Here is a 20192-nt window from a genome sequence, read left to right as displayed (position 1 = left end):
CCCCCCAAATCACGACTGCTTTGTAGTGACGTGAGAGGACAAAACGTCCCACCTTATCTGGTCTTTAGTCTCACGGCCCACGGGCCTTTTCAAAATGGACGAAGGCGTCACCCGCAAATGAGAAAAGATGTTTTCAAGCAGATGTATCACTTTCCTCCGCCGACCTCTTTAGAGTTCAGACGCCCGGAGCCATGCTTGAGATTTTGTCATGAACATTGTGCACCGTGAGAGCCTTGGGAGTGGCCTTTATCTGAGGAGAACAAAAGATGTGAGCTGCCTCGGATTCATCGCCACTGGCTCAGCAGATAGCGTGCGTGTATATATATAAAAAACAAACGTGTCACATTTTCACAGTCAGAGTTTGATCGTTGGAGTCGAGATGAGACCACTGGTTGTGTTTGTCTTGGGACTGCTGGGCTCCGGCCTGGCTGGAGCTCGGATTGTGCCCAAATGTGCACTGAGGGATCAGCTGATGAAGGCGCTGACCAACCTGCCGGAGAAGGCCAAGAACTCTGGACTGGTGGGGGAGAATCTGGTGGCCAAGAGTATGTACTATGGTTTTAAAATAATTTAAAATGAATTATTGCAGCTATAATGGAGTTTATATGTGGCAAGATGAGCTATTGTCTCTAACCCACTTACTTTCTTTGCCTCGGTTAAGCCTAATTTTTATTCTTATATACTCTACTGTGTGTCAGTGAAGGTTCCTCTTCATCGAAGTCATGATGTATCCCCAACAAAAAATGAAAAAGGAAGCATCAAAACCCACAGTTCATACCTTAACACTGGAGTCTGTGGGCATGGTTGTTAGAGTACAATTAATTGGAGAAAGAAAACAGGATTAAAGACCTCCAGCTACAGGTATTTATGTAGTCGTTAACACACCCTAGTTGTGTGAGTTTCTGATGGGTAACACCCACAGATGTTCCTGTTTAAATCACAACTCCTACACCTGTCCTTTAGAGGTGAAGAACCTACTTGGATGAAACGTCTTCAAGAGACTCTACAGGTCCAGATTCTTCTTGTTTCAGATGTTTTTGTGTTTTGTTTTTGTTTTTTGTTGGGGACATGTGGAGTTTAATAGTCCGTGACCACACAGAGAATTTAAGACTTTCAGGAGGAAAACCAATTCCCTGAAAGTTTGAGTATTTGAATGAAAATCAGAACCAAAAAGCAAGAGGTTAAGACTTGCTAAATAAAGGATGCAGGTTGCCAAATAATGTCAGAAGTAGGCTGTCTGGTAGGACAAGAACAAACACTGGAAATACGATCCACCCTCTGCAGCAGGATAATGTGTCCAAACACACCTGAACACTTTGAAGGAACGACTCCAAAGAAGAAGAAGACACCAAAGAAGTCCAGCAAGTGTCCCAGTAGAACCTTTTCTGAATATTTATTTGAGGACACATTCGGAAATGTGCAGCATCTGAGACAGTTCAGATTCATTTCCTGTCTTAAAGTAGAAGGACGTCGTAATCCTGTGTTTCTTGGGCTCTTCTGAACTCATCAACTTCAACTGAACAAGTAAATCTTTCACAGTCGATCATGTTAGCGACTCAAGCGGGACGTTCTGAGTTCACACATTTATCACCGCTAGAAGGTTCTCAGTCATCCAGGTCATGGTACATCCAAAAAAGGTTCGAAAAAGGCAACTGGACTTGTAAGCCCAGACTTGACTGATGACTTACAAGTCCAGTTGCCTTTTTCGAACCTTTTTTGGATGTATCTCATGATGCCTTTGGTTTTCCCTTGACTCTTTTGCACATATCATTTTTTAAAAAAATATTGTTTGGAAGTGTGGATTACATGCAGGATTTTAACAATTTGCCTTCAACTTTTAATCAAGCACAAAAGGTTTATGAGCAAGCAGTTGCAAGACAAATTACATTCTCATTAGCCTGAGAGTGTGCATGCTTAACATTCGGTTTTAACCATAGGCTGTAAACACAAAAGAAATTGGTGTTGGCTGAATGGACTCTATTTTCCTGTGGATATCTTGTGAGTTTAGAGCCAGAGTCTGGGCAGTACTGTCTGAGTGTGGAGTATAGACTGTATATAAATATGGACAACACTTCCTCTCATTGGCCAAACTGATGCTATTTTCCCGGGGATACGGGCGGCGGCATCTTGTGACTTTGGAGCCAGAGTCTGATCAGTACAGTCCGAGGGTGGAGCCACATGGAACCTTGATATCGATGCCCCGCCCACACTTCCGCCAGACTCACTCTTCTTTTCGTTACTGGAGGACTTTAAGTGAAAAACTTCTCAAAAAAAATGTTTAACTACTTAAAAAAAGTTTAACTACTTAAAATGACAGAAACCATTCATTTCATTCATCTGTTTACAGCCTAGTTTAATCACACACAGTCCTCCCCATTTGTAGTTCTCATATTTAGAAAACAGGTTAACAGGTCACTTTAAATTTTTAACATAGTTTATAGTTGTATAAAACATTTTATTTCCAGTTACTTTCTATTTTTTATATAGTTTTTGTATTGTATGTTCAATGTATGTTACTGCTACTGGATGCTTGAATTTCCTTCGGGATCTGTCTATCTATCTATCTATCTATCTATCTATCTATCTATCTATCTAAACCATACTGTTTTTAGTTTTAGGCCCAAGTCTCATCCACTAACATGAAGGGGGTAGAGCTTATAACCTATATTACAGCCAGCCACCAGGGGGAGCTCTACTTGCTTTGACTTTGCTTTTAGAGGAGATGTCATGGCGTCCACTTTTACTACAGTCTGTTGTGTTAGATAAAGATGTAACGCTGCCCATAGGGTAGCACTAGCGTTCACTTTCACTAGGTTCACAATCTGGTCCAAACTGAAGCTTTTTAGTGGAAACATTAAGGAGTCATGAATTAGAACTCAACCTCTGGTAATTATGAATGTCTACAGTTGATGTAGTAATATATGTTGAAGAATGTTTGAAGATGATTTCAGTTATTATTTCTCTCTTCTTATACCTTCAGTTGTCTGCTACACGGAGATGGCATCAGATTTTAATACCAGTCTGGTGACTGAACTGACCCGTGGACAAGAGAGTGGAGAGAGTGCAGAGAGTGCAGAGAGTGGAGAGCGTAGAGGACAACGAAGTCGGGAGAAGAGGGACACCTATGCTGGCATCTTCAGCCTGGCAAAGGAGGAAAGCCTTTTCAGCACGATCCAGCCCCACACCCGAGGGAAACAGCCCGGGACGCAGCCTCCACCCCGCACCCTCCCTGCACATCACCCCCATCCCATGCACAATGACGAGGAGGAAGGCCCACACAGCACAGCAAAGCCCCTCGCTCGAGGGCGACGTCACGCAATTCCCTCCCGCCTCTCCCACAGTGGTGAGGACGACGACCAGATCTGCACCCTTTATGGCCTCTTCCAGTTCTGTGGAAAGCTGGCCTGCAGCGACGTCAGCGACACGACGTCATCATCAAACATCTGTGGGATGGACTGTGCAAGTGAGTTTCAACTTCACTTTTATACTGATTCACCTCATGCGTTTCAGTCTTTGCCTTGAATCCAATAAAACTTCTTGCTTTGTTTCCAGACTTGACTGATGACGACATAACGGACGACGTCAGCTGCCTGTTGAAGATCCTCACCAGCCTCGTGTAAGTTCAATTCAATTCAATTTTATTTATATAGCGTCAATAACAATACAAATCGTCTCAAGACGCTTTACAAAAACCCGGCCTGAAACCCCCAGAGCAAGCCTGAAGGCAACGGTGGCAGGAAAAACTCCCTTTTAACAGGAAGAAACCTCGAGCAGAACCCAGCTCATATGGAGGGACCCATCTGCCTAAGGCCAGCCGGGTACAGACAGAAGAAAGAGAGAAGAGAACAGCAAAGAGAGAAGAGAAGAGAACAGCAAGATAAACATACATCTGTCATAGATACACATATCTGACTAAAGCGTACATGTGGAATCTTATGATACAAACTGATGATGTTACATGACAGTTTGAAAATGTAAGAGGAATCATAGGCAGATTGGAGAATTGTTCATTCAGGTAGGAGTGGATAACTGCAGGATTCCATGAAGACTGGGCAGGCTGATGAGACCACGACAACAGATGTAGTATAGAGCTCCACGGGAAACACACCACTCCAGGCCAGAGATACTCACAAGAAGAGGGAGGAAGAGGGGGGGAGGGGAGGGGGGGAGGGGGGGGGGACACACACAGCAGTAAACATTCTACATAGTAATAGCACAGAATTGTATAATTGTATAATTGTATAAGTTCTCCCCAGTAGGAACTAGTCATGTGGTTTGTGCAGAGATGAAAACTAAACTAAATACTGGACATTTAGTATTTACAGAGGGAAATATTCAAATATAATAATCTATATTTCAATGAATTTAGTTTGAATATTTACTTCCTACATTACAAAATTATACTAATAATACTTGTGTATTTGTTTATCCAGTAAAATGAGCTAATATTATGTATCAATGAGGTGCACCTCTAGGATTACAAGTTCACTTCAAGGTCCATCTGTGTTTCCATCAATGTAATGAGACTCAGGTGTTGTTCAGTTCCCGGTTTAGTTTAAATAAATCAAGGATTTGTCTCAGTCTGATCTTCACAACACTTGTTTGTGGACAAAGGAGCTTTCTGAGGAGCTCAGAGAAAGAGTTGTTGTTGCTCATCAGGCTGGAAAAGGTTCCAGAACCATCTCTAAAGAGTTTGGAACCCACAAATAATCCACAGTCAGACAGATTGAGAACAAATGGAGGAAATTTAAGATGACTGTCATGAGGACATAAGTCAGGGAGCTTAGTACCTACTGCTGCTACAAACTCTCATTTTTAATTTTTGTTTCTGATCTCTTAAATGCATACCTCTACTTTACATTGGTCAGATGTTAATACAAGGTCTGATTTGTCTGAAATGCTCCAGACTGCCACTTTAGGTATTTAGGTAAAGATGATCTGAATTCATCCTCCACTGCTAAGTTTGTGGATTCAGTAACAACTAAACTGATTTATATTTATATTCACGTTCTCAATGCGTCCACAGTGAAAATGGCTTCTCGGACCCCCACTGGAAGGAGCTAAGAAGAGAGTGAGTGATCTTCTTTGTTCAATTCAATTATATTTTATTTATATAGTGTCAGTAACAATACAAAAAACAAATTGTCTCAGAGAGGGACACACAGCAGTTAACATGCCATACAGCAGTAGCACAGAATTGCATGACTAGTAATAGAGAAGAAATTAGATAAGAAACTAGAAGACAAGAGCTCAATACCAGAGAAAAGAAAATAAAGGACAAGAGCTCGGTGCCAGAGAAAATAAATTAGAGGACAAGAGCTCTGTGGCAGAGAAAAGAAAGTAGAGGACAAGTGCTCAGTGCATTGTCTCCAGGCAGCCCAGGCCTATAGCAGCATATCTGTACAGCTCTATTTTTATTTCATTTCATTTTATTTTATTCTTATAGTGCTTATTCTATTGTTTTTATACTTGCACTATTTAAGCCAGGAGTTACTGCCCAACATATTTCGTTATGTTCTCACATAATGACAATAAAGAGAAAATGTATTCTTGATTCTTGATTCCTGATAACTAAGGGATAGTTGAGTCCAGCTCTAACTATAGGCTTGATCAATGGAATCAGTCCTTTACCTTTACAACCCAACAGAACTTACAGCCGAATGATTTAATCCTATTGATCAGGGGGAGTCATGTTTCAGACCTCCTGTAACGTTGATCCTTTGTGTTTATTTGCAGGATCAGGCTCATCTTCCAGGCTCGCTGCAGAGATGTGCAAGCCTCCGAGTACTTCGCCGAATGCTGAATAAAAAATAATCCATTCTGTGCCATAGCTGTCACTTGAACAACTAATCTCCTGTCAAATGAGTCACCAGTGATTTATGATAATAATAAAACCAAGCATGTTTCACCGTGTTGGTCCATTTATTGTGTCTCTACTTCACATTCATTTCAAATTAATTGAGCTCGCTGAGCAGAGAGTCGGGATCACAGATGACAAGTTAACTTTTAAAGCAGTGGGATGTAAATGACCCAAGCAGATATAATATAGAATTAAGGCTGGACCAGACTCCTGTGTTTCTGCTCTTTCCTTAGAATAAGTTTATTAAGTAGAATGTGTCCACTGAGGATCTACTAGATGTATGAGGGCACAGCCTGGTACCTGCTTCAGGGCAAATGTGGGATAATATCTAAACATAATTCAACACGTCACATGTCTTGCTAACAAGTTCTATGAGATTCAGCATTCAAGATGTTTGATTGTTGTGTCCACAGTAAAAACATCGGTTTAGACCATATAATGAAACTCTTACTTTGCAGCTGTCCCTTAACAACAACACCAAATAAATAAAAGATAAAATAAAAAAAAAGAAATCTGCCGTGGCCTACTGGTTAGCGGTTTGGGCTTGTGACTGGAGGGTTGCCGGTTCGAACCCCGACTGGTAGAAAGCGGCTGAAGTGCCCTTGAGCAAGGCAAGGCACCTAACCCCTCACTGCTCCCCGAGCGCCGCTGTAGCATGGCAGCTCACTGCTCCGGGTTAGTGTGTGCTTCACCTCACTGTGTGCTTTGTGTTCACTAATTCACGGATGGGATAAATGCAGAGACCAAATTCCTTGTATACACAAGTATACTTGGCCGAGAGACCTTAATCATTAATCATTAAAACACGAGTTTAAAAACGTGCAGTGCCTTGTCTTATTCTGTCTTGTCTCATCTCGTCTTGCCTCGTCTTGTCTTATTCTGTTTTGTCTTGTCTTGTCTTATTCTGTCTCATTTCGTCTTGTCTTGCCTTATTTTGTCTTTTCTTGTCTTATTCTGTCTCGCCTTATTTTGTCTTGTCTCATCCCGTCATGTCTCGTCATGTCTCGTCTTATTCTGTCTTGTCTGGTCTTGTCTTGTCTCGTAAACACTGCATCAACATCAACACCTTCTAATAATATATTTATTATTCATGGTCCTGGTCTGTCTGTCACATTGTATACAGGATATTATTTACTGTATTTTATTCTTTTTCAATCAAAGCTGTGACGGAAACAAAACACTAATTCCATTTCGTTCAGTCTTGGCACATTGTTGCGTCTCTGTGGGTAACGGCGTCAATATGAGTCAGAATTCTACAAAACAACATTATTATTAATTTTAGATTATTTTCTAAAATACTCCAGCGGTGCTATAAACAGGTCTAAACTACTATAAAACTGTGTTGTTGTTGTTATTCTACACTGTGGCCACTAGAGGCCACACTATACCGAGTTACTGAGTTACTGACGTTTATACACCAGTCAGCCACAACATTATGACCACTAAAAGGGGAAGTGAATAACATTTAAACCATCTTGTGACAGTTCAGTGTTCTGCTGGGAAACTTCTGGACCTGGCATTCATTGGTGTGGATGTTACTTAGACATGTAGCACCCACCTAGACCAGACCAGGCACCCCCACCCCATAGCAATGACACTCCTTGATGGCAGCAGCCATCCCCAGCAGGATGCAGCCTGACACAGACACACACACAAAAACACTTTAGAAACAACTAAAAAAATAAACATGAAGAACAGCACAAGGTGTTGACCTGGCCTCCAGATTCACTAGATCCCAAACTGATCAAGTATCTGTGGGATGATCCACAGACGTATCGGTCACATGGGACTGAAACCATAGAGCTGGTTCTTGAGCTATGAGCTGTTAGATATATTAAAAGTTTGTAGATCCTGGTCCTGACATTTAGCACACAATAAATCATCTTTTTTTAATGAGCTTCATCCAATCCTCAGTAATATCACATGGTGTGGAAGCAAATAACCATAAATAACGAGCTTCTCATTAAACTCATCAGTGTCTTCTCCAGCCACACAAATCTGTGGAGTCCTGAATGTTTTTAAAATAATTTATTATTCATGGAATGATGAAATAAATCTCATTTTATTGTTTCATCAACGTTAGAGCTGAGAACACAAAGACAAATAGACACAGAGCAACACTGTCATCGTTATATTTGTGTCTTTTAGCTCCAGTTTTGCTCTTTAGTGGTTAGACATTCCTCTTTCTTTACAAGCAAGGTCCTAAATATGTCTGAAGAGTCCTTATCAGAGCTTATTTGTCTCCATCTGTGCCAACAAGATCAGTTAAATGATCTCTAAAACTACAATTATGAACTAAAACAGCCTAAAAATCTTCATTAATCTGCAGAGTTGGTTAATAAATTGGTATATTTTACACATGAAGTCATAGAAAAACAAATATTTGAATCACAATGTCTTTTTACACAGTGGCATGAACACCATGTCACACATATCGACCACTGGACTTGAGCTCAGGACACAGCTTGGCCTCCAAGTCCTCTATCTTTATCGACTCGGCGTCTCTGGAGCTGGACAGGCTGGCGGCCCGGGTGATCTTGGTTAGCGTCTCCTCGTACGGCGGGGGCAGGTAGACCATGACGAAGACTCCGTCCGAGCCGTCGGAGCTGGTGCTGGTGTGGCGCTCTGCGTTCCGGGTCAGAGAGGAGAGGATCTCGGCGCTGCTCTCCGTGTCCTGCAGGTCCAGGGCGATGATGTTGGCCAGGCTCAGCTTCCCGCGGGAACAACGGCGGTACATCAGGCCGATGAGGAGGGCCAGCAGGAGGACAGAGGCCACGGGGAGGATGATGTAGACCGCCAGCTCCAACCTTTTGTCCTCCCCCAGGTCCAGCTCAGTCCAGTCGTAGGCCTGGAGATCAAGGACGAAGTTCATTTACAAAAACATTTCCTACTTTTAAACTGTGGATCTGTTAAGGGTTGAAACACATCATTTAAACAGGGTCAGGTGGAAAATCTGTCTCAGTCTCAGTCAGAATTTCAAGGACACCTGTCCTTCATACTGTGTACTGACACTGGAATGAGGAGGGAGGCTTAATATTATATTTAATATATTTAACAAAGAAGTGTCTCCCCTGAAGAATATTTTGCTTTATGCTTCTTTTGCTGAACCCTTCAAGATAATTCAGTATGCCAAGACAATGTGTTGTTTTTTTATTAATTTATTTATTTTTATTTATTGTCAACATAGTTGTGAAAAGACAAAATGAAGAGGTAATGAATCGATCTGTAGTCATATGTAGATTCAATAATACACAGGATTAGATGTTACATCCCTTGTGCCAAAATCCCAGGCAAAACACATTTAGACAGATTTCACTGGGGCACGTGCCCCAGTATTGGTCTGTAGTGCCCCAGTATAAATTTCACTAGTAAAAAAAAAATCACTTTAGGGTTTTATGTCTACATGGCATAATTTACAGAATTTACACATACCGGTATGTACCTAATGTGGCAACTCATTGCTGCTTTATTCACTCCATACACAATGAACACATGGCTACTTAATATGGTAATTTATTCACGCGACTTTGGCTGTGATTGGGGTCCCGCACTCACTTCAGAAACAACTTCGGGACGTGACGTCTACGTGTCTGAGCGCTATTTCTTTCCACCTGTCTTACAGGTGAGTTCCGGATAAACTGCCCATCATTGTCGTTTGGTTTCACCCCTGTGTCGCTATTTCCATGTGAATTTAATTGTTACAACTTTACTTACTTTACTGTTTAATGTATGTCGCTAGTTGTTTTTAGCATCACCGGCCGTTAGCCGCTCAGCCGTTAGCTGCTCAGCCGTTAGCCGCTCAGCCAAATGCCAAGTTCATTTCAGCTAGTTATTCAAAGATCCAGACAACAACTTAATCTGATGTGATTGTATAGTTTGAAGCACTATTTATATGATATGATAAATAAGTGCTAAAAAATTAATAAATTAATTATCTGTGCCCCAGCTGTGCCCCAGTACAGTAATTGGTCTAGTGACGCCCCTGATTTAGAGGCCCTGTCCAGCTGAGAAACCCTAACAAACCTACAGTCATGTGATATGAAGCTTAACATACAATCTAAATGAACTAAGTAAATGCTGCTGGATTGTATGGCCCGCTCAGTAGCTAACCAAACAAAGAAATATCGCTGGTCAACCAACATGAAGACATCAGGAACCTGGCCTAAACAACAGCAGTATGCAGCATGTCATTGGGGTTTTCAAGTGGGCACCTCCCTTCACCGATGTTTCGTTAAATTAGGCCCACGACACCTCGAGAAGGTTTAACAGTGAATTCCAGCGTCCTGGAGTCACCCCCCTCCACACTGCCACTGCAAAACCCCGTTTTTCTCACCATTAATATTAGACAACAACTAATATTTCAATAATTAGCCTAGCCCTTTGCTGAAACTAGTGATGGTCCTCTGACACCCGAGGCTCCGACACATGCGCCGTAGCTCATGAAGCAATTGCATCGAACCACTGTGCCGAGGTGTGGTTCGGTCACGTGACTAGTGACGTTTGAAGCACTTGAGTGACGTTCGAAGCAGTTCAAGTGCTTCGAATGCTTCAGCGGCAAACGAATCACCCCAGGTGTTCGGTTTGTCATGTGAATCACCTGGTGGGATCGAGTGTGTTCAGGGATATCTCGGATATCCTATCCCTATTTAGTGGTGCTCATTTGAATGTTTCTTTGCATAGTAGGTTGGTTTGTTGCTGTAGTTGGTGTTAGTTGCGTATTTTGTGGAGATAGATCGTAAGATTCAGAGAGAAATAGATAAATTAGTTACATAGTTAGACAACACTAGATTGTTACATAGATAGTTCTAAATAGCGTTAGATTAGATAGAGAGAGGGAGATACAGATAAGATATAGACATATAGTCAGAAGTGCGTGTATAGTTTTGGTTAGGACAAATCACGTGTTTTGTGACGTATGAACCATTTCACTGCTTCATTCAGAAACCCTGTCACTTGTTTGGTTGTCTCGGCTCTTCAGGAGAGATGAGATGAGTCTTCGAAGCAAATAATGACTGAGTCAAGAGAGATTTGGTTTGACACTGTTGCATTCAGTACAAATATTCTCTAACACTACTAAACCATGATACCAAGAGCAAATGAAAATAGCTGATGTAAGCGCTGAAACATAAACATCAGTGTAAATTAGCAAAGGTTCATAGAGTGTAGCAGTGACGTAAACAAAATGGTCCACCGACAGCAGCGCATCACTGATGAGGTTCGTGGTACACTGTGAAATCACTGGTCTTTCGTTAGCGAAACAAGGGTTCGATTCCCATATGTTCTTTATTATTTATTTTATTGTTATATGTATATAAGTTTCTTATAATAAACTTTAAACCACATATCCATGTAATGTAGTCGAATAGGAATGTGCATGGCAAATCAAGTCCCATACAAGCATGAACCAGTATGACACGTCTCCATTGCACTACATTTTATTGTCCACTAGATGTCCTAATAGAGCACTGTGTCACTGAAGCTTCGAGTAATGAACCTTTTTTTGAATCACGTGTCGAGGCTTCAACAAAGCCTCGATTGCCCATCACTAGCTGAAACAGGAACAAACAAACAAATTTACCGTGGTTCGCCCCGTTGATGCGGACTGAACCACGAACCAATCGAGTGAGTTCTATGAAATAGACTACACTCTCTGACTCAGTCGGGTGCTAGCTATCTTGGTTGGAATAACCAGCTGTCCATTTAACTCCGCCCTCATCTCCCAGGCTCCTCCTACTCTTAGCTGACCCGTGTTATGCCTGATGCCTGCTGGTCTGATGATCTTGATTATGATCAAGGGTAGAGCCCATATTTACAGAGCTAAATCTGAAATATTAAGAAATAATAAATAAGAAACAATTAAAAATAAATAATATGTAAAAAGTAATAAATTAGAAAGAATAAAGAATAAAATAACATGTAGAAAATAATAAATAATCAACAATAAACAATAAATAATATGCAAAAAAAACAAGAATAACAAATAACATAATATGTACATGCTCTCTAACGTGTCAGCTGGACTTATCCAAGAGTTCAAACTCGAGTGAGCAGACGAGCACAGTGCAATACAATAGTTGTATTTCCTGTATTTTAAACCAGCAGCTAAGCTCTGACAAAATGTATCCAGTACCAGCACTAGAAAGGGCTCAGTTTAATTCTTTTAGAAGCATTTTGCAAGTGAGGCTCGAGAAGGTCTGCAGGTTGAATCATCTAAAGTGATCCTGTGTCTTTTCTTCTTCTAATCACCAAACAATTAAAACAAACTTTAACAAGTGATTGCATGAATTAAATCAAACGTTCTAGCCTCCCTAGAGTACAAACGAGTGCGTCTTCTCATCTGAGCTGCAACTCTCCAGAGCTGCTCATCACACTTCACAAACCCTGAGTCTGTGTTTGATCCAGGCAAGAAGTGTGACCCTGCACCCCGCCAGCTGTGAGACAACGACATGTGTGGCGGTGCTGCTTACATGACCTCACAGTGTCCCAAATCCCGTCCCCCCACTGCCTCAGTTTTTTCAAGCAATTAGTTAATGCAGCCCAGATGAGCCGGCACCTCTGCAGGACTAATACTCAATCCGTCTGAGTGTCGCCCGGCTGCTCTCAGCACAAAGTGTTGTTGTCCTAAAAGTCAGAGATTAAATGGAAAGAAAAGCAGCCTCGTCATTAATGCCGAAGTATTTTCAGGCTTGATTTGGGTAAATTCGTCCTACTACTACGGCAGGTCAGCATTTTAAATGTTTATTAAAAATGTGATGATGATCACCTCATATTAGTTCCCTCTGAGTAGACAGGTTATCTCAGAAATAATAAACAGTTCGTGGCCCACTTTCTGCTGCCTGATAATCACATGAGCTGACATTTTATATTTTGAATTACTGAAAGTTTTTTACACCCTTCTGGTCAAGATTCTGAATTATACCAACAAATCCTGAAAGAAAATGTCAGGACATCTGTCCATGAGCTGAATGTGAAGAGAAACTGGGTCACGCAGCAAGACAACGACCCCAAGAACACAAGTGGTTCTACAAAAGAACGGTTAAAGAAGAACAAGATGAATGTTTAGGAACGGCCAAGTCAAAGTCCTGACCTTAATCCAATAGAAATGTTGTGGAAGGACCTGAAGCAAGCAGTTGATGTGAGGAAACCCACCAACATCTCAGAACTGAAGTGGTTCTGTTCTGAGGAATGGGCTAAAATTCCTCCAAGCTGCTGTAGACCACTGATCAGCAGTTACCAGAAACATTTAGTTGTATGTATGTACTATATTTATAAATGATTGTTTTTCTTGAACAAATAAATACAAAAGCGTAATATTATTGTCTCTTTAGTTTGATTGGGTTCTCTTTGTCTGCTTTCAGGACATTTTGAGTTATTTTTGTAGAATGTTATTGGCATCAATTAAAATCTCTGTATAACTTCTAAACTTAAATTTTTTTATTCAGTTTTTAATCAAGTAAAATTATGAGCTACAGACCTGTGCACAAGGTTCATATATGAAATAACTATTTTATTAATTGACAAGCATGATACACAGAGGAGTAAACGTAAAAACTAAATCAAATCAAACTTCGGTGTGAGCACCTCATTGTCATTAAACCGGTTTCAGTTCTCTTCTTTTCACTTAGAGAGGAATAGATTTAGTCTCAGTGTTTTTCTGACTCTTCTTTTAATCTGACTGCATTATGTTGAGGTTCAGACCATCTGTTGTAGGACTCTTAATTCTTATCTAGGCGTTAAAACTTTCTTTGTGCCTTTATATCTGAGCCTTGGTGTCCCTGCTATTTCACAATTTACAAAATTAAATATAGTTCAGTGCATTCATCAGATTTTTCTTTTTTCTTTTAAACTCAGCTGTATGGGAGGAAAAGCCTGAGTAAGATCCACAGATTTGATCCAGAGCAGCTGAGCTTCATAGTTTATTCTTGACCCCGAAGCTTCAATATTCGTTTTTAGGCTTAGACCAGGGGGGTCATATTAATTTTAGTTCGGGGGGGGGGGGGCACATACAGCCCAATTTGATCTCAAGCGGCCTGGACCAGTAACACAACAGCATAATAACCTATAAGTAACGACAACTCCAGATTTTTTTTCCATTAGTGCAAAGAAGAACAAGTCAATTAGGACAATTTTGGGCACATTGCTGTATGCTGCTCAGTCCTGGGTCTCAGTGTTGTCTTCTGTCCACTACTTTAACTAAACCAGAGGACAAATTGGGAATATCAGTTATTTTCACTGAAAGACTGACGTCTTCTATGAAATTTTAACAATTTTTTTGTAATTTTCATGCTGCAGGCCAGGTTAGACCCTTTGGTGGGTCCCATTTTTGGCCCGCGGCCCATATGTTTGACACCTTTGAATGTTGGTGATATTATCCAAGCTCCAGGATGAACATTTAGTCTGAAGATTTAAGCATGGACTAAATGTGACCTCCAGGGCTCAGAGTAGACAGTCCCATGTCAAATCAGCTGATCGAAGCCAAGTCATGTGAGCAAGAGCTTAAAAAAATAAACTCTTCATCACGTGTGGGTTTATCGGGAGGGATGCACGTAAATCATTACATCCAAAATTTAAAACACACTGACTTCAAGTATTTACTGACACAGACGGAAACCGAATTTTTAACTTTACTGAGCCGAGCTGGAGCTCTACACACCTGCTGCTGCTTTGGTGTTGAAGGGGATCCAGTCACCCAGTCGTACGACCCTCGGCCGGCCGGTCCAAACCTCATCCAGCTGCTGTCCAGTAGCGCCCGCATGTCACTTAGGTGATGTGGTGGGGTAGGAGGATGGAGAAGTATGTGTTGACAGTGGATGGTGATCAACTAAAACAACAAGCTGTTGGTCCAGAGGTTGTAAACAGAGCAGACAGCCTGAGAGGGGTGGGGGTGGAGTGAGGTGGGGTGGGGGGAGGGGCGATGAGTAAGAAGCTGCTCACATGCTCACACATGCAGCAGAGTGATAGGATTCAGGCCAGTGATGGGATTTACAGATGTGCAGCTGCTCTACATTCCAAACAGAGTGACCACAGTGTGCATGTATCGTATGTATGTATGGACACTGGTCGCGTGCTGGTGCAGCTTGGTGACGGTGAAAGGGGTGACGCTGCTTTACATCAAGGCACATCAGGCACGTGGAGCACACACCCGAGGAAGAAACTAACTCCCAGTGGCAGCAACATCTGTGTGATGTCACTGCGTGTGTGTGTCTGTTCTTGTTCTTACTGAGATGTGGGGACCAAAGGACATGTGGTCCTAGTGGGGACACTTTTCTGGTCCCCAAAACTTTGTGAGGACTACGTCGGTTCGTTTGGGTTGAAGTGAACACAGTAATTGCACTTCGTCCTGGAACAAATGAGATGAGCATATGAGCTGTCGTATCTGATCCATGAGTTTCTAAGACCTCAACTCCGCCCACACAATCAACATATACCTGAAAAACCTGTTGTCCACAATTTGAAATTCATCTTCTGCCCCCTGGTGGATTCATTCATGCTCTGCAGTCGGTAGCAGGCTTTTGGCAGCCATTTCCAAAATGGCTGCTTTCATGAATCTGAGTTTTTGGGGAAATCGTTGCTAGTTTTGAAAAGGCTGTCATTTATGTTGTTACTGAAATATCAATGTGGATATTTACTTTGCTGAAGAAACCTTTAATTACCTCATATTTTAGACATTATGTATAATAAAACTATCCCTCAGAGATTTTCACCACCCAAATGACTTCTATTAATTAAATAGAATAAAAACTGTACATTCATAAGGTTGACATGAGGATGTGTTAACAATGACAGGAAAATAGATATTTCTAAAATATATAAAATCAGGTAATAAAAGTGTAATCTGATTCATTCATATGTCCAAAACATATGGATAGTACATGTATGACCACCTGACTTAAGGCGTGAACGTGAACAAAGGATGTTTCCTATTTAATAATGAATGGAAATAACCTAAAAACTATAACTCATCTACAGTACGAGCAGCTCAGACCTACAGCCGATGGTTAGGAAGAGTCTCCACACATGTGAAACCTAAAGCAGCTCTGTGAGACAGACGGACGGACGCATGAGTCGGCCTCTGGCGTGCAACATCCTTACATTAATCCTCACTGTAACGCTGCACGAGAGAGAAAACACACACCTGCGAACAGGTTTTTGATGAAATGCCTATGGGATGGATAAGCCAGGAGATTTATCTGCACGTTTTACTGTATGTGGCTGCAGTGACTGGAAGGTCAGCTCATCAGTGATAGTGTCGGGGAAATTAAAAAGTTCCCTGACCGTCGGGAAGATTTATATTTGATCTAATCTAATCTAAGAAACATGTCAACATATTAAACCGCTAAATAATTATATGAGCAGCTATATTTTAACATAGGATTCAAATGCAAATGTGTGGGGTTTGTTTAGTTGTTGCAGAGAAAAGTTGCTCTTCCATCCACATTATTGTTTCTTATTTATCCTTCCTATGTAAATAGTGCATATTTAGCTACTGTCTCTGTTTCTTGTACATTTATACACATCTAAATTGTGTATTCTCATCTCAATCTGCATTTTTGTTTTTTTGCTTATAGTATCTTATTTTTTCATTTATTTTATTTTAAACTATCTACACCTATTGTTCTTTTTACTTGTGGTTCTCAAGAGTGTTTTTTTTTATGTCAACTGTGTGACCAAGTCATTTCCCAATTTTAAGGATCAGATCAAGAGACATGACGTTAAAGAATTAAAATGTGTTGTTTTGCAGGTTTTAATGTTATTTAATAAGACACATTTAACAATCCACCATCTCAAAGTTAAAATATGTTAAACATATTTTTTTACAATAAAAAATGCACAACTCAGAGAAGCAGTCACTCAATACAAGGTAAAACAACAAACACTCAAGGGAAACTATGACGTGGGCAGAACAAGGCTGAGATGGAGCTGGTTCCAGAATACAGTTTTTTACAATCACTTTGCTACTATTTTCAGAACCTTGATGTCATTTTTCACAACTCTAGACACAAAACTCACAACCAATGATCAAAATGCACATTTTTCTAAACTCTAACCCTTTTCTCAATTGCTTGGATACAATACACATAAAACTTAGATCATTTGTTCATTAAAAAAAATCACCTGTTCAATATGATACAACTTAACATCAAAATACTACTATTTCAAAAGGCAATTCACACATTACATTTCAAATGAGTGTCTATTCATTTCCTTACAATGATCTAACTAACAATTGATACAACTGCTCAAAATGATAAGTAACTGTTGCATTACTCTTACTGTAACATCAAAGTACTACTATTTCAAAAACCAATTCACACATTACATTTCAAATGAGTGTCTATTCATTTATTTACAATGATCTAACTATCAATTGATACAAAATGATAAGTAACTGTTGCATTACTCTAAATGCATAGTTGTAAGGAAACAGACAAACAATCTTCCATGTCCAATCATGAAAGCTTCAAGATACTTTACGTAACGAGATTCATTGTCACCAGTTAGCGTGGAGCATGAACCAATTAAACTACAATATCCATGGATGACGCCTGCAATGATATCACAGCAGACCACTGTCAGGCCTGGATTTGCCATGCCCGAAGGTTTTTTCCAAGATGTTTGGCTAATGAAAACACCCATTGTGATGTAGATGAGAACCTGTGGCCAAATCCACAACAGAGTTGATGACAATGTAGAAGTACAGTTATCGCTCCTGTTTTGTTTCTTACATGTACAGTACAAGCAAGCAAGTTGAGGAACACTGCATTTGATGTTTTACAGTACTGTCTTTTATTTTCTACTGTATTTCATAGCTAATTACAGTATTTTTGCTTTGATTCAAATACTGTAAACCTATGTTGTGATTGTACTGTCTTGAATTTCCCCTTGGGGATCAATAAAGTATCTATCTATCTATCTATCTATCTATCTATCTATCTAGTGTTTTGCATCAGTATACTGTATTACAAACTTTGTAGTATTCTCTCTACTACTGCAGTACTTTTACAGAGATGTATTTACTGTGCTGTGCATGTAGTACCATAATGAAACCTGTATCACCTATTTTGTTCTACAATATTTAATGACTGTACAAACAATGACACAGTGAAACTATCGGTTGCTTGTGTCTGGATGATCTATAGTTCTGTTTCAATGGTATTTCACAGTAAATTTGTTTTTTGAACCAATGATTGTGCAAGTGCAAGATTTATTTAAAGATGTGAATGCACAATGCATGTTTTGAACATTAGACAGCCTGTGTTACAAGTGATAACCGTTTTGAGTTTTGTGTCTAGAGTTGTGAAAAATGACATCAAGGTTCTGAAAATAGTAGCAAAGTGATTGTAAAAAACTGTAAGACAGGACAAACTGTCAAAGAACTGAGGGAGACACAGGCAATATATACATGCTGGGGTAATTAGGTGAAAACAATCAGGACGTGCAATCACAAAGACGGGAACATACAGGAAGGACAAGCTAACTATAACACAAAAGGAAACCGTTAACAAAATAAAAGCAGAGATAACAGAAAAATAAAACACGATGCAAAACACGAGAATATTACTTCCTCATTACGACACTACTGGTACAGCCTGGGTAAGTGTCCTCCATGCTAGCAGCCCTGGCAGCACTATGAGAAAATCTCGATCAGATTTCACACAGAAGCTTAAGAAGCTCTACAGACTCTGCCGGGTGCTGAGGTCTTGATTTTCAACCCAGATTTTTACAAATCAGTAAAATCTTCTCTTTGCTCTGCTTTAAATCCTCAACACGTCTTCAATCAGGGGATTTACAGCAAGAGCCGAGCGATGGCTGCTGGATGGGATGAACAGGATGGTGATGACTTGACAGACTGGTGGAAACGTGGTGGAAATTATTTAAATACAATAAAATCTATCTATCTATCATCTATCTATCTATCTATCTATCTGTCTATCTATCTATCTATCTATCTATCTATCTATCTATCTATCTGTCTGTCTGTCTATCCGTTCGTCCATCCATTCATCCATCTATTTAAAACTAAATATTAAATTAAAAGAATTAAAAGATAAACGGATTTACAACCTGGATTATATCTGCATGATTCTTCTCCATTTAATCGAGGTTAATCTGAACGCACCTGCTCTAGAATAATTGGACAGATGGATTGTTACTGATGCAGGAACTTTTTTTGTTGTCTAATCCAAAAACAAAACAACGTTATTGTGTCGTAGCTTTGGTCTCTGGTAAACGCCCTCGTGCTCCATCACATGCAGATTATGATCAGGAGCAGGTGGGGCAATTATCCCAGCAAGGTTGTGTTTTTTTTTTTTTTTTGGTGTTTAAATGGTAATTTAGTGACAATGAGTACATCAAGGACATTCAAGTCTTCGTAGCTTTGTGTGTTTCTACTACCATAATAATGTGACACTGTGAGTGAGTGCTAAGAAAGTAGCTGATGTTACTATAAAACCTGTTTGGCTATTAGCCAGCTGCCTGTTAAGATCTTCACCTGCCTTTTCAGTGTTAGCTAAGTAGAGTTTTTTAAAAGAAATACTGAAATGAAAACTTCAGCATGTATTTGGTTGAGTGGCCTCATATCGATATTGACTGGAGTTGAGCCACAAACACAAAACATTCCTCTTATACAAAAGTCAGTCATGGAGTTCCACAAGGTTCTGTGCTAGGACCAATATGTTTTAAATTAGACATGATCCCCTTTGGCACAGTTATTAAGAAGTACTGGATAAATGCCCTTGTCTTGTCTCGTCTTGTCTTGTCTTAGTTTATCTCAACTCATCTCAACCCATTTCATCTCAGTTTAGCTTGTCCCATCTCATCTCATCTCATCTCATTTCATCTCATCTCATCTCATCTCATCTCATCTGAGCTTAGCTTACCTTAGCTTAGCTTAGCTTAGCTTAGCTTATCTTAGCTGAGCTTGTCTCATCTCATCTCATCTCATCTGAGTTTAACTTAGCTTAGCTTAGCTTAGCTTAGTTTGTCTCATGTCATCTCATCGCACCTCATCTCAGCTTAGGTTGTCCCAGCTCATTTCATTTCATCTCATGCCATTTTATCTCAGCTTAGCTTGTCTTAGCTTAGTTTGCCTCATCTCAGCTCATCTTCATCAGCTCTTCAACTGTTGGATTCCAGATGTTGTTCTCAACAATGCTCTTATTTAAACTCTCTCTAACAATCCACCCGTTGGACTCAACATCTGTCTGGAGTTGGCCCAGCGGGATGCTCAGTGTTTTCAGGAGGGTGGGGGTTGGAGGTGGTGGTGGTGGTGTCGGATTTGCCGCTGTAGGATTACCGGCCTGCCTACAGAAGGCATCTGTAATTACTGCTC

The 20192-nt window shown here is 40.4% G+C and overlaps 2 protein-coding genes across 2 annotated transcripts; one reads left to right on the top strand and one right to left on the bottom strand.

Annotated features, from left to right (window-relative positions):
• The first annotated feature begins 331 nt into the window (after positions 1-331).
• Positions 332-5908, top strand: LOC311509248 (uncharacterized protein). The gene is made up of 5 exons (XM_084574374.1): positions 332-545; positions 2981-3463; positions 3553-3616; positions 5027-5071; positions 5737-5908. The coding sequence occupies exons 1-5, from the start codon at positions 380-382 to the stop codon at positions 5801-5803; spliced, it is 825 nt and encodes a 274-aa protein (XP_084430500.1). The 5' UTR covers positions 332-379; the 3' UTR covers positions 5804-5908.
• A 2377-nt stretch (positions 5909-8285) lies between these two features.
• smim28 (small integral membrane protein 28) lies at positions 8286-14627 on the bottom strand (the record flags this gene model as incomplete). Its single annotated transcript, XM_084554588.1, has 2 exons — positions 14514-14627; positions 8286-8708 (listed from the first exon to the last, which is right to left on the bottom strand). The coding sequence occupies exons 1-2, from the start codon at positions 14613-14615 to the stop codon at positions 8286-8288; spliced, it is 525 nt and encodes a 174-aa protein (XP_084410714.1). The 5' UTR covers positions 14616-14627.
• Between the last annotated feature and the right edge of the window lie 5565 nt (positions 14628-20192).

The sequence above is a fragment of the Chelon labrosus genome (assembly GCF_963514085.1).
Source record: "Chelon labrosus genome assembly, chromosome: 2".
Classification (NCBI taxonomy): domain Eukaryota; kingdom Metazoa; phylum Chordata; class Actinopteri; order Mugiliformes; family Mugilidae; genus Chelon; species Chelon labrosus.
Note: the sequence above shows the minus strand (reverse complement) of the source record. Positions and strands in the feature narration are given on the sequence as shown.

Coding starts and splice junctions, on each gene's coding strand:
- LOC311509248 (XM_084574374.1), top strand. CDS start 380: ATGAGACCACTGGTTGTGTTTGTCTTGGGACTGCTGGGCTCCGGCCTG. Junction 546..2,980: donor GGAGAATCTGGTGGCCAAGA/GTATGTACTATG, acceptor TTATACCTTCAG/TTGTCTGCTACACGGAGATG. Junction 3,617..5,026: donor AAGATCCTCACCAGCCTCGT/GTAAGTTCAATT, acceptor ATGCGTCCACAG/TGAAAATGGCTTCTCGGACC.